At 42.1% G+C, this 13,193-nt stretch overlaps 1 protein-coding gene across 1 annotated transcript in view; it reads left to right on the top strand.

Moving 5' to 3' along the window:
• Positions 1-13,193, top strand: part of LOC117801975 — a 222,874-nt gene that overhangs the window by 55,862 nt on the left and 153,819 nt on the right. The window contains exon 3 of the mRNA XM_034659173.1: positions 7,253-7,376. Coding sequence (XP_034515064.1) covers positions 7,253-7,376 — 124 coding nt within the window. The remainder of the gene's footprint in view (positions 1-7,252; positions 7,377-13,193) is intronic.

Here is a 13,193-nt window from a genome sequence, read left to right as displayed (position 1 = left end):
GTAGATGTGAAGCTCTTTTCTCTACGACTTCAGATCAATTTCTTGGGTACTCAGAATGATTTGATATTTATCTAGCTATGTTCGAGGGAGAAGGCAAGCTTAAGGTTGCCCTATTCCTCCACCATCTTACCTCTCTCTGGCTGAAAATAGCATTTTATAAATGTCAATTATGTCAAACTGTTTGAAAGTAGTATTCCATTCTTATATTCTTACTGATTTTTTTTTCTTTTGTCTATTATATCAATTACTGAGAGAAAGGTGTTAAAATCTACAGCCATGAATGTGGATTTCTCTTTAGTTTTGTCAAAGTCTGCTTTTTGAATTTTGAAATGCTGTTGTGAGTCTCTACACATTTAGGATTGATTGTTAGGTGTTTCTAATGAATGGACCCTTTTATAATTATGGAATGCTCTCATCATCTCTGGTGATATGTTTTGTTTTGAAGCCCACTTTGTCTGATTTTAATATAGCACACTAGCTTTCTTATACTTAATGTTTATATAGAATATCTTTTTCTACTCTTTTCCTTTTTTATTATTTTTAAAAATTTATTATTTATTATTTTAAAAATTTTTTAAGTTTAAATTTTAGTTAGTTAACTTGCAGTGCAATAGAAATTCGACTCCAGTTTCTGGAGTAGGATTCAATGATTCATCACTTACATACAACACCCTGTGCTCATCACAAGTGCCCTCTTTGATACCCATCACCCATCTAGCCCATCCCCCACCCAACTGCCTCCATCAACCCTGTTTGTTCTTTATCGTTAAGAATCTCTTATGGCTTGTTTTCTTCTCTCCTTTTTTTCTTTCCCCCTTCCCATATGTTCATCTGTTTTCTTTTTTAAATTCAACATATGAATGAGATCGTATGGTATATGTCTTTCTCTGACAGACTTATTTCACTTGGCGTCATATGCTCTAGCTCCATCCACATCATTGCAAATGGCAAGATTTCATTCTTTTCAATAGCTGACTAATATTCCATTGTATATATATATACAGCACATCTTCTTTATCCATTCATCAGTTGATGGACATTTGGGCTCTTGCCATATTTGGCTATTGTTGATAATGCTGCTATAAGCACTGGGGTGCATGTACCCCTTTGAATCTGTATTTTTATATCCTTTGGGTAAATATGTAGTAGTGTAATTGCTGGATCAGAAGGTAGTTCTATATACTCTTTTCCTTTTAATCTTTCTGTGAATTTATATTTAACATATGTTATTTTTAAATAACATGTAGGTAAGTCTTACTTTTTTATTGAGTCTGACAATTTTTGCCTTACCCTGGGTGTATTTAATCTGCTTACATTTAATATAATTAATGTATGATTGGGTTTAAGTCTACTATCTTGGCTTTTAACCAACTGTTTTTTGCTCTTTACTTCCTTTTTTCTCCAGTATTCTTTTGGATGAAACAAGTATTTTTTGGTATTCTATTTTGTCTTCTCTATTGCTTTTTAGCTATGGTTTTTTGTTATTTTATAGCACTTGCTCTTTAGAAATTAAACTTTGTGTCTTTAAATGGTCAAAATCTACCTTCAAATATGTTCATACTATTTAATGAACAATGTTAAAAGCCTTATAGCAACAATTTCATGTACCTGACTCTTGCCCTTCATCCTCTTGTTTTTATATATTTATTTCTATTTATATTATAAATCTCATGATGTATTATTATTATTTTTAAAAGTCAACAATTTTTACAGAACTTAATATATAACATACATCACAATATATGTTATATATAATATGGAGAGAGAGAGAATAAAAATATATATTTTATACATACACACACACGTAACTTTTGGGGGGCCTTTCTTGTGATACTGGTTTGCTGGAGACAAATTCTCTCTGTTTTTATCTATCTGAAAATATCTGTATATTGCCTCTATCTTTACAGGACATGGAGCATTAAGTTGATAGCTTTTCCCCCCTTTCAGTGCTGTAAAGTTGTTTCAGTGTTCTCGCCTCATTCTTATTGTTGTTTCCCGTAAATAATATATCTTTTTTCTTCTGGCTACTTTTGTGAATTTTCTTTTTATCTTTGAGTCTCAGCAGTTTAACTGTGACATTTTAAGGTGTGGTTTTCTTTGTATTTGTCCTGCTTGGGTTCACTGAGTTTCTTGGATCTACACGTTGATTTTGGAAAGTACTTGACTATTATTTCTTAAAAGAAAAAGAAAGAAAGGAAAGAAAGAAAGGAAAGAAAGAAAAACATATTTGCCCTTTTATCTTTCTTTTTTTCTTTTGGAACTTCAGTTACATGTTTTCTAGATCATTTGATATTATACCTCAGTTCTGTTTTTTTACCCCTTATTTTACTCTTTTTTTTTTTGGATAATTTCTCTTTTGTTTTCAAGTTATTGATCTGTTTCCCTGCTATATCAAAATTGATGTTAAATTTATTAAGTAAATTTTTCATTTTGATAATTTTTTTTTCATTTTTATTGTTTCCATTTGGGTCTTTTTTATAGTATCTTCTGTTTTCCGAAATTCCTAATTTGTTCATGCGTATGTTTTTCCCCCTAGATTCTTAAAAATATTTGTCATTGTTATTTTAAAGTCACTACCTGGGTCATTCTGGGTCTTACTCAATTGACTATTTCCTCTTTTGACCATGGGTAAGATTTTCTTGCGTCTTTATACCTTTCATATATCTTGATGTTTGGAGACATTTTGTGTAGAATAACAGTAGAATAAATAATATTCACCTCCAGAAAAGGGGATCATCTTTTTTTTTTTCCCCTGAGGGCATTTGTGGGAGAATTGAGTCAATCTCATTTGTGGTTCAGCTAAGTCTGGGCTTGATTGCAACTTAAGTTAGATTCATTCTGCCACTGGCTTAAAATGGTTTGAGAAAAAATTAATATGCCCTTTAGCAAGATTTAGGATCTGAATACTGTTGAGATTTCAGAAAATTCTTTATGTCTTAGAATCTGGCTGCTAGCTTCTACCTCCATCACTGGAGAGTATTCTTCGCTTTCCAATTTTGCCCCCAGCTTTCTGCATCTTGAGAGTTCCCTCTCTCCCCAGATGTTGTGTCTACGTCTTCTGGAGGATGGCTGCAGTGTACTTGGTGGAAGCCCAGAGCACCTCAAAGTGATTTATCTCAGATCTCTCGTCCTACCCTGAGCCTTGTACTTGGGGAAAGCTGTGGGCACCTCAGGGAGATCTGTGTCAGCCCTCTTGTCCTCCCAGTGCTCATCATATTACTTCTGTGCCTACATGAGAACACGGGGGCATATTGGTGGGTAGATACAGATTCACAGTTTTGCTCAGATCTTAATCTGTCATGCCAACCAACTCACTGCTATGTTTGTTGAAAGTTTGGTAGATTTCTACCAATCCCCATCATGGCATATTCCTCTTTCTCTACTTCTTCACTAGTGAGGAAAGCATCGTAGTTCTCTTCTTGCCAGGAAGGAACCATCACTTTTTAAAATTTAGTTCATTTTCATTTCCTTGCATCTTAGCTCTCTGATTTTTGTGATGTTGTAGCTTATCTGGCTTTTTTTTTTTTTTTCATGGTTAGCATGGAAGTAACAGTCTCTTGTGATTTTCTGCATTCTAATTGGAAGTGGTGCTTAGTTTTTTCTGTTTTTGTTTACTTTCTGTGTCCAGGACCTAAACACCTATCCATTGTAGTTGGGATAGGGATAGGTTTGATTGATTCCAACTCAAAATCTTTACTCCCTTTCTTTGTGGAAGGCTTTCTCTTGGGTGAAGTTTATAATTTCTGACCCCATCTCTCAGGAGGAGTTGTCTCTCCAAGAAGTTCTCAGACCCTATTAAATTTGTTTCTGTTGGGCTCTCCATCAGTGTCACAGAGATATCTGCATCTCACTATTCAAGGTGTGGCAAACTCCCCCACCCCTGAGGTACACAGTTGTCACATTAAAGTGAGAATACCTCAGAGAGGAGTGACATTTTAGGAACATTTTCAGGTTGGTGACATCAAGGCCTATGGGAATGGGAGGATCTCAGGATAGGGGTGGGGTTGGAAACTCCTACCTACTAACATTTACTTGGTATCTACTTTGAGTCACCCTGTTTCACAGTGGTGGCTCTTGACATAGATTTTCTCACTTTACATGTAAGGAAGCTGAGACTCAGAGACATTATAAACTTGCCTAAGTGGCAAAGCAGGGATTTGAACTCACAGCTAACCCACTCCAAAACCAAGGCTTTTTTTTTTTTTTTTCTTCACCAACATGGAGGAAGGCATAGCAGAAGATGGTAGTGGGCAGACCACTGCATCCCAGTCTAAGCTGGAGCTGACCCTGCAGAAGTTGGACATGGGGTTGGAACCAGCATAAGAGCTCTAGTTTCTGAGACTAGAGCTCTTCCTATTAGGACACCACCATAATCAAACCATGCATTCACTGGGTGACCTTGAGCAGTTTACTTAATTTTTTTTTGAATATTAGTATTTTTCTGAAAATTGGAGGTTCCCCAAATCCTTTGAAAATACTCCTAAGGGAAATTGGAAGCCGCACCTCCTCCATGGGTCCTCTTTTCAGTAGGCCTCCCTCCCATTGACTGGATTTATAGGAAGGAAAGGAAAGAAAACAGCAGCCCCCAACACCCACCCCAGCTCCTGCTCATCCCAATCCATACAAGCCTTCTCTCCATGCCAAAGGCCACCTCGCACTCGGCCTCTTCTCCCTGGCACTGCGACTAATGCAGGAAAAGCCAAAGTGTAATTAGTTAATAGCAGAGCTCCTTTGTTAATGGAAAGGACATTTCAAACTTACTTATGCAAACCGATACTGTAAGATTTGTCAGAAACTATCAATAGGATGCAGCAAAGAGGATTGACAGGTCACTTGTCAAGTGGGGACAAAGCTTTTCTAGCCTAAGCTTTGAGACCCAGAGTGGCTCTCTGGACTACCAGCTAGCCTGCAAGTAAGAATTCCAGGATAAGAGGCTGGGGACCCCTCTTCTGAACATCTTCCCCCTGGTAATAGCCATGTGTCAGGACTGTGCTGCATACCCAACCAGCATTATCTCAGCTTTTCCTCTCTACAACCTGATGAAAAAGGTGCTGTTATTGTCCTCATTTTTTAGTTGAGGAAATTGAGACTTTGGTATGTTATTGACTAAGGTCAAGCAAGTAGTCTGTGGTAGGCCTAGCACTTGAACCCAAGACTACCTGAATTCTAGGTCTAGGTGGTACCACACCCACTCAGCAGCTGGGGCACTCTTTAGAGGTTTTAACCTGAGTTTCTAATAGAAGATGGCATTTGGGTCTTCTTAGGGCTGGCAATTGATCACCATACCTATTTTTTCCTCTTCCTGGGCTCACAGCCATACCTACATCTCCTCACCCCCCGCCCCCCCCCCTCATGTGATCCTCATGCTCTTACCTTTTAGGTGGGCTGAAGCAGAAGTGATTCCCAGGGCAACCTTGTGAACCATGTGTCAAAGAGGGTGGATCTACAAGTTAGAAAGAGCCTGGGTCCTTAATTCGCCATTTGGAGGAGAACATTCCTACCAAGAACACCTGTATCAGATTCTTTTATTGTGTTACTCCCCTTAGATATGAAGGTTTATCAGTTACAGCAACAAGTGTTACCTTAAGCAATAAAAATGTTACCAACCAGGAAGAAGTTGGAAGGTCACTGAGGAACTGAGGAAGTCAATTGTAATACTCTCTATGATTAACCTGCCTAGGGTGGTTGGGTTGAACAAGCTTGGTCTTTGTTGTATAGATTCAGGTTTGGGTGCCTGAGCTTGAGCAATTTATTAAATTTTTCTGAACATCATTATTTTTTGAGAATGAGAATGGCATTTACATAATTCTGTATGAATTTAATCCATTCAGCAACTTTTATTGAGCACTTACTACTTGCCAGTGTTTTTTCTTTCTTTTTTTTTTTTTAAAGATTTTATTTATTTATTCGACAGAGATAGAGACAGCCAGCGAGAGAGGGAACACAAGCAGGGGGAGTGGGAGAGGAAGAAGCAGGCTCATAGCGGAAGAGCCTGATGTGGGGCTCGATCCCATAACGCCAGGATCACGCCCTGAGCCGAAGGCAGATGCTTAACCGCTGTGCCACCCAGGTGCCCCCAGTGTTTTTTCTAAGTGATGAGAACAAAGACAGAATCCTTGCCCTTATAGAACTTACATTTGCGTGGGGGGCTGGACAGTAAATTAATAAGTAAATATGTCATATAGTGATCAGTGATATGGAGAACTAATAAAGCAGTAAGGGGAGATGAGAATACCAGGAGTAGGAATACCAGCAGGTGGTTAGGAAAGGTGTCTCTAATTAAGGATACTTGACCTGAGACCTGAAGGTCATAAGAAAGTGAGACATGCAGTTATTTGGGCAAAGTGCTTCAGGCAGAGGGACTGTCAGATTAAAAGGCCTGAGGGTGAATGTGCTTGGCACATTGGAGAAGCAGCAAGGTGGTTGGTATAGCTGAAGTGCTGAAGGCGAAGGGTATGTGTGACAATGTGGGGAAAAAGCATCCAGCACAATACCTTTCAATAAATGTTAGTCCTTCCTTCCTATGTGATGGCTTTATGGTCACCATAGGAAGTCCTCATTGCCAAAAACAAACAAATGAAAATTGAAGCATATCAAACACATATTTCCTTTATTGACTGGGCTGATGCTTGGAATTTCACCAAGGAGTATTGTTCTTTTGTCCAAGCCTTCAGTTCCTGTATCATGCACATATTTCTGGCAAAGGATAAGATTCTAAGCTATTTTCATGATTATACTTTAAAGGGGTTGATTGCATGTTTGACTGATTTTAGAGGGAGAAAGGGGTTTGAGAGAGGAGGTAACTGGGAGTATAGAAAGGGGTGAAGGAAAGATTGAGCTACAGCTGGGGAAAGGAGGGAGAAGAGAATCGTGACCTGGCCTGAGGTCACAGTTTGAAGCTCTTCTGTGTTGTAGCTTTACGTGGGTGTCAAAGGAACTTACACCTGCAGACATCACTGATTCAAAGAAAGGATTGCTCTTAACTTATAAGGTTGCCTTGCATTGAAAGAATGAGTTCCCTATGTCCCCAGGAAGCCATAACCCTTGTCCTCTACTCTGTCACTAAAGACTAGCAGAGGAAAGAGTCCCTATAGAGCATAGACAAGTGTCAAAGGTCTATGTGCCCCTAAGCTCCTGTGCCCTTGGCTCCTGAAATGCTTGTGGTCAGCACTCTTAGTTGCAGAAAACAGAAAACCACTTTGACTGTTTAAGAAGAAAATGGATTTATTATGTGATATTTGGTTCCCACCAGAATCATTGTGAGTTGGGAGAGAAACAAGTACAAGGTTAAGCTTCCAGGAAGAATGCTCCAACCATACTACAGAACTGGTCTGAAGATGGAACCACCATTACAGCTGCTGAGAGCTCAATGCCAGGTACTCATCACCTCTACTGCATGCATTGCTGCCTCCAGCAGTAGGGCTGCTTTTGTGTATGGAGCTGGACCTGGTCTTCCAAGGCCTGCTGCCTCTGTGTTCCCTTGGCAGAGCTTGGCTCCTCACATTGCGCACTTCCTCATTTCCAGAACAAAGTTGTATGTGGATATGTGTAATGACAGAGCTGGTTCATGTTCCTGTGTCTTAGTTGCAAAAGAAGCTAGGAGTTTGAGTCGTGACTCTATTGAGGATGCAGGGCTGATATTGTGGGGATGTCCCAAAATACAGAAAAGATTGGTAAAGATAGGTTCAGTGTTTCTTGCAGACAATGTCTACAGAAGGCCCTATTAAAATTCAAAATTTGTACATAGAATAAAAGGCTTATGTTACCTTATCAGGCCCTAGAAAGAAGGATGCCTAGGAAGATGGCTTTGGCAAGGAGTTATCACCCAGGATGGCAACCTTGATGGCAGCATGGCAGAGGGGCACACTGGGGGTGGGGTCCTCACAAGCAGGGAAGCAACTACCAGGGATATGGAAGGAGCCCAGGGCAAGCTTATGTGGGCTTAGTCTTTTGATAGTACCCTGTGCTGCAAAGAGAACAGGGCCTTCATGGAAAATGACAGGGAAGGCAAAAAAACCATCTGAGTTTGGTTTCTGTGGGGACTTAATTATTGAGTTATCCTGATGCCTGCATAAACTCACAGCTCAAAAGAGTGAAGAATTCTTTCTGAGAAAGTTCTGGTAAACAGAAGCCTGTAAGTGCTTAGAACCCAGGGATGTTTTCCATTTATTCTGAGCTAGACTCCAAACAGACCTATGTGTCTTTCCCTTTCCACTGAGAAAGACTTTTCCTGTCCTGGATCAATAAACTGCAGATTTGAAATGACATCCATTGCCATTTCTGATCTGAACTGATCCCATTTGGAATTTTTAAATAAATTTGGAATAAATTGGAACCCCTGCCTTAAACTGCAACACACGAGTTAGAGCTTCAAGATGACTCAGTAGTGAGCTCCCCACACAACTCAGACACAGATGACTTTGGTGTTCCCCAAAGCACTTTCCCAGAAAGGGTGAGATTCTCTTGGGAGGGTGGGGCATGATCAGAAAGGAGAATTTTATCTCCTGCTTCCAAATAAGCTTTCTGTCTTGGCTGGGCCTGTGCTCTCTCACCCCCTTGTTCCCACCGTTGTGCTTGTCTTCTGCTCCTCCACATCTCTGGCTTGCCATCTTTCAAGGCAGGGCCATGGCCTCGTCCTTCAAGAAGCCTCTAGTCGGACTATTTTGTGAGAAAGGATGCACAACGGAGGTGCTTTGGAAGTCCTGGAGGCCAGTTTGGTTCTGACTTTTGGACTGCAGGACCCCTGCAGAGCATGATTTCTGAAGCCATCCCATTGACTTGTTTGGTCCCTGAACCTGTCTTGGTTTTAATTTCCCTGTGAAGTTTCTGTTCTCCAGCAACATATGCCCCCCTTTTTCTACTTCAGTAGCCTCAGTGGTAGCTCTCACCATGTTAAACAATGGTCTGATTTGGCATGGAAAAAAGCAGCCAATTGTTTCCTTTAAATCTTAATGTTTTAGGCCCTGGGAACATTTTAAGTAACTACTTAATGAGAAGACTTCTGGTGAAGCACAGGTAAGATCTTAAAGGCTCTAATTGCTCCCCAGAGAAAGCTGTCAGGATTAAGTAACCTCATTCAGGTTGTGTACGTGGAGCAGGATGAGCAAACAAGGCAGAAATGAGGAGGAGGGGCTGCAGGGGAGATGTCCCCGAACATGGTAGGTGAAACTTCTTGGACCTGGAAGCTATCTAGAGCTATACCTTGAGCTGTGGACAGTCAGTACCTGCTGGCCGACTGCTATGCTCCCAAATGGTCAGACAAATGACTGACTTTTTCCTGGGCCTGGTTGCCTTCTAATTTGGAACCCAAATTACAGTTCTTTCTTCTGTTCTTTCATTTAAATGCAAAACAAAACCAGACAAAACCAAACCCCAAAACTCTGTTTTCCCTTCTAATCCCCACTTGAACTTTTTATTTGTGCATCATTCATTTGTTTATTCGCTGCACAAGTGTTTATAAAATGTCTCCCTGGTTTCAGGCACCGCTCTAGGTACTGGGGATGCACCCAATTATTCATCGTGGATTTATCGGCCGTAAAATGAACTTAAGCACGAGAGGCAAGAGAACAGAGAGGGACACCACATCTGCTGGCAGGGGGTGACTCCTGACATAGAATCCCAGAGTGCTGGTGTTTGGGATGGGCCAGTACCCCCCACCCCCAAGTTAAGGCTGTGTGTGGTATGATGGGAGAGTTCTGTCAGGTAATAGTTTTCACTGTGTATCTAAGGCATGTGGAGAGTGAGGCACTTTCAAAATGGGGCTCAAATTGACTTCTTATTTCATTGAACTGAAAAGCCCTTTGTGTGGGCCTTCCCCCTTCCAGCCCAGCGGAGTTGGTCTGTTGGCTCAGCAGCCCCTGCAGCCTCCATGGGTAGGAATGCTGCCCGGCTCCCAAGAGCCATGCTTTCTGGGACTGTTACACAGGCCTAAGTGGGTTTGGAATTAAGTAAGAAAAACGGAGGTGAGAGAAGGGCATGCTGTCGCCCAGACAATTCAATCTTCTCTTGACATGAGTGAGACCTAAATTGGGAAGTATTTGGCTGATGGTGAGGGCAGATAAACGTTACGGATTTGATGTAATCCCAGACCTCAGGCTTGAAACTGAGCTTGACCCTTCCCGTTGAGCACTTTTATGCAATACTACTGGACATGGAGTAACAAGAAAGAAAACAGAGGAAGGATATCGGTTCAGCCATATGTTGACTCTGGGAGAGAAGATGACAGGGAGAGAAAGGCATGAGTTGTGCATCAAGTCAGGAGTTGAAAGAACAAAAGAAAATTCTGTGAAGTTAGAGCTAGCAGGTCCTCGAGGAGACAAATGAGCTGATTGAGGGGGCTGATATTCCATGATAGGCCATGGGAGGTGTGCGTGTTATGGAGGGCGGGGGTTAAGCATGTCATCTTGCTGTTTAGAAGTCCGACAGAACCATGTGGCCTGAAATTCAATTCATAACAATTACAAATTGCACTCATTTGTCCTCATAAGCCTAAGTGTAGGGAAGGAGGAACAGCTGTCACTATACCAGCATTTCAGATGGAGAAACTGAGGCACCAGGGGGTTTACCTGACTTCCTCAGGGTTGTACAACTGGTGGCTGAATTTTGCCTAAAGTGCAGCGTTTGCATCCTGTCCTCCCATAATGGTGATGCCCTGAACTTACCAAGGACATTGGCGTTTATTATCTCATTGAACCAGCCCAACAACACTGTAAGAGGCAAAATGGGTGAGAAAATTGAGGACCAGAGAAAGATTGAGAATGGACTGGAACTCCCATTTCTTGAGCACTTGCTTTATGCTTTGCGTATGCTGTCTCAGAAAATACAATCTTTTCCAGGTAGATACCATTCATCTCTGCTTTAAGGATGGGGAGGCTGAATTATGGGACAGTAAGAAACCTGCCCAAGGCCATCCAACCAAAAAATGGTAAACTTGAGATCCAGACCCAGGTGTCTAACCCCAAAGCGGAGGCTATTCCAGCTCACCACCCACCACCTGCGTGTAGAAGCCCTGCAGCCAGTCAGGACAGAGTCAGTTTGAGAAATCCATTTTCCCCACTCTTAATGTTTCCATCAAGCTGCTGATACAATAACAAGTTTGTAGTGAATAGCAGGAGTGAGGAGTCAGAGAGTCCTGGGTTTGGATCTGAGCTTCTCTACATACTAGAGAAATGACCGTCTCTCCCGTCCAGTTGCGACATCTGTTGTCTCTCCCATCCAGTTGCGACATCTGTAAAATGATGAGTCCCCCCTGCCCCCCATCCCGGAAGGTTTGTGGTAGGGGTTAATGAGAGTCAACTGCTTAAAGCAGCATCCAAGATGTAGTGAGTGCTCAGCAAGTGGTGGCAGGGGTAGGGTGGGACAGCTGGGCGCCTGTGTCCTGTCTTGAGCTGTCCATGTTCCCCTATCCTGGCCCCTCCTCATTTCCACAGGCAGGCACACATTTTCCAAATCTTCCTGTGCCCTCTTGTCTCTCCTTCCTTCTCTCCTGAGTTCTTGCTATGAGTGGGAGTAACCTCTTTTTTTCATTTGTATATGTATAGCCAGGTGTGTATAAGGGTGCAGGATGGAGCAGTAGCTCACTTTCTCTCTGCCTCCTCCTCGGCTTCTGTATCAGCCAGGACTCTTCAGAGAAACAGAACAAGGAATCAGCTTGCCCAGTTGTGGGCACCAACAAGTCTGAGGTCTGTCAGGCCGCCCAGCTATCTGGTAACTCAGGCAGGAGCTGTTACTGTGTTCTTGAGGCACTGTTTCTTCTTCAGCGGGGAGACCCCATTTTCACTGTCAAAGCCCTTCAATGGACTGGATGAGGCTTCCTCACATTCTTGAGGATAATATTCTCTACTTAAAGTCAACTGATTGTAGATATTAACCACGTCTATGAACTACCACCCCAATAGTCACATTAGTGTTTGGTTGAATAAGTGGGTACTACAGCTTAGCCATGTTGATACATAAAACTAACCATCACAGCTTCCATCACTGCCCTTGGGTGAAGGTTCTCAGCTGGCCTCTTCTTCCTTCATCTGATGCACTGGCTCCTTACCCCTCTGTCTACTCCTTAAATATGGGTTTCCATGGTTGTATTTTGGTGTTTCTAGGTGCTCCTTCAGAATAGTCATATCTCCTTGTAGCAGCTGAACCTCTCCCTGTAAACCAGCTATTGCCTTGCTTGTATTTCTAGAAACCTATTTCAGATTGGCCACTGAACACCTCCACTGGGTACTCCCCTCAAGTTCCACCTGATTCCCTGCTCCAACCTGTATGCCCCCCTGAATTCTTTCTTCCCCACTCACCTGGTCAGTCCAACCAGAAATCTGGTTGCCATTCTTGACTCTTCCCTCTTGTTTCTCTTCACATTCAGTTGGTGCCCAGCTCTTGTTGATTTCTACCTACCAAAGATCTCATTTACCTAGTCAAGAAAATATTTATTGGGGCGCCTGGGTGGCACAGCGGTTAAGCGTCTGCCTTCGGCTCAGGGCGTGATCCCGGCATTATGGGATCGAAGCCCCACATCAGGCTCCTTTGCTATGAGCCTGCTTCTTCCTCTCCCACTCCCCCTGCTTGTGTTCCCTCTCTCGCTGGCTGTCTCTATCTCTGTTGAATAAATAAATAAAATCTTTAAAAAAAAAAAGAAAAGAAAATATTTATTGATTATCTACATGCAGCACCAAACCAGGCTCTAGGGCAGGGTTTCTCCATCTTGGCATTATTGACATTGGGCCATATGATTCTTCATTGCAGAGAAGGTCCTGTGTGTTGTATGATATTTAGTAGGATCCCTTTTTCGCTAGGGCCACTGTAAAAAATCACCAGAGACTGGTGATTATGCAACAGAAATTTATTTTCTCACAGTTCTGGAGGCTAGAAGTCCAAAATCAAAGTGCTAGCAGAGTTGGTCTCTCCTGAGGCCTCTCTTTTTGGCTTGAAGATGGCTGCCTTCTTGCTGTGTCCTCCACTGGCCTTTTCTCTGTGTACACACGGCTCTGGTGTGTCTCTTATAGGGACATCAGCCACGTTGAATTCAAGGCCTATTCTAGAGGCCTCATTTTAACTTAATCACCTCTTTGATGACTTTATCTTCAAATGCTATTACCACATTTGGAGGTACTGGGGGTTGGGACTTCCACATATGAATTTTGGAATGACAAAATTCAGCCCATAAAACCTGGTCTCCACCCACTATACATCAATAG

This window comes from Ailuropoda melanoleuca, chromosome 4, assembly GCF_002007445.2.
Source record: "Ailuropoda melanoleuca isolate Jingjing chromosome 4, ASM200744v2, whole genome shotgun sequence".
Taxonomy (NCBI): Eukaryota; Metazoa; Chordata; class Mammalia; order Carnivora; family Ursidae; genus Ailuropoda; species Ailuropoda melanoleuca.
The sequence above is the reverse complement of the archived record's forward strand: the minus strand, read 5'-3'. Positions and strand labels throughout refer to the sequence as shown.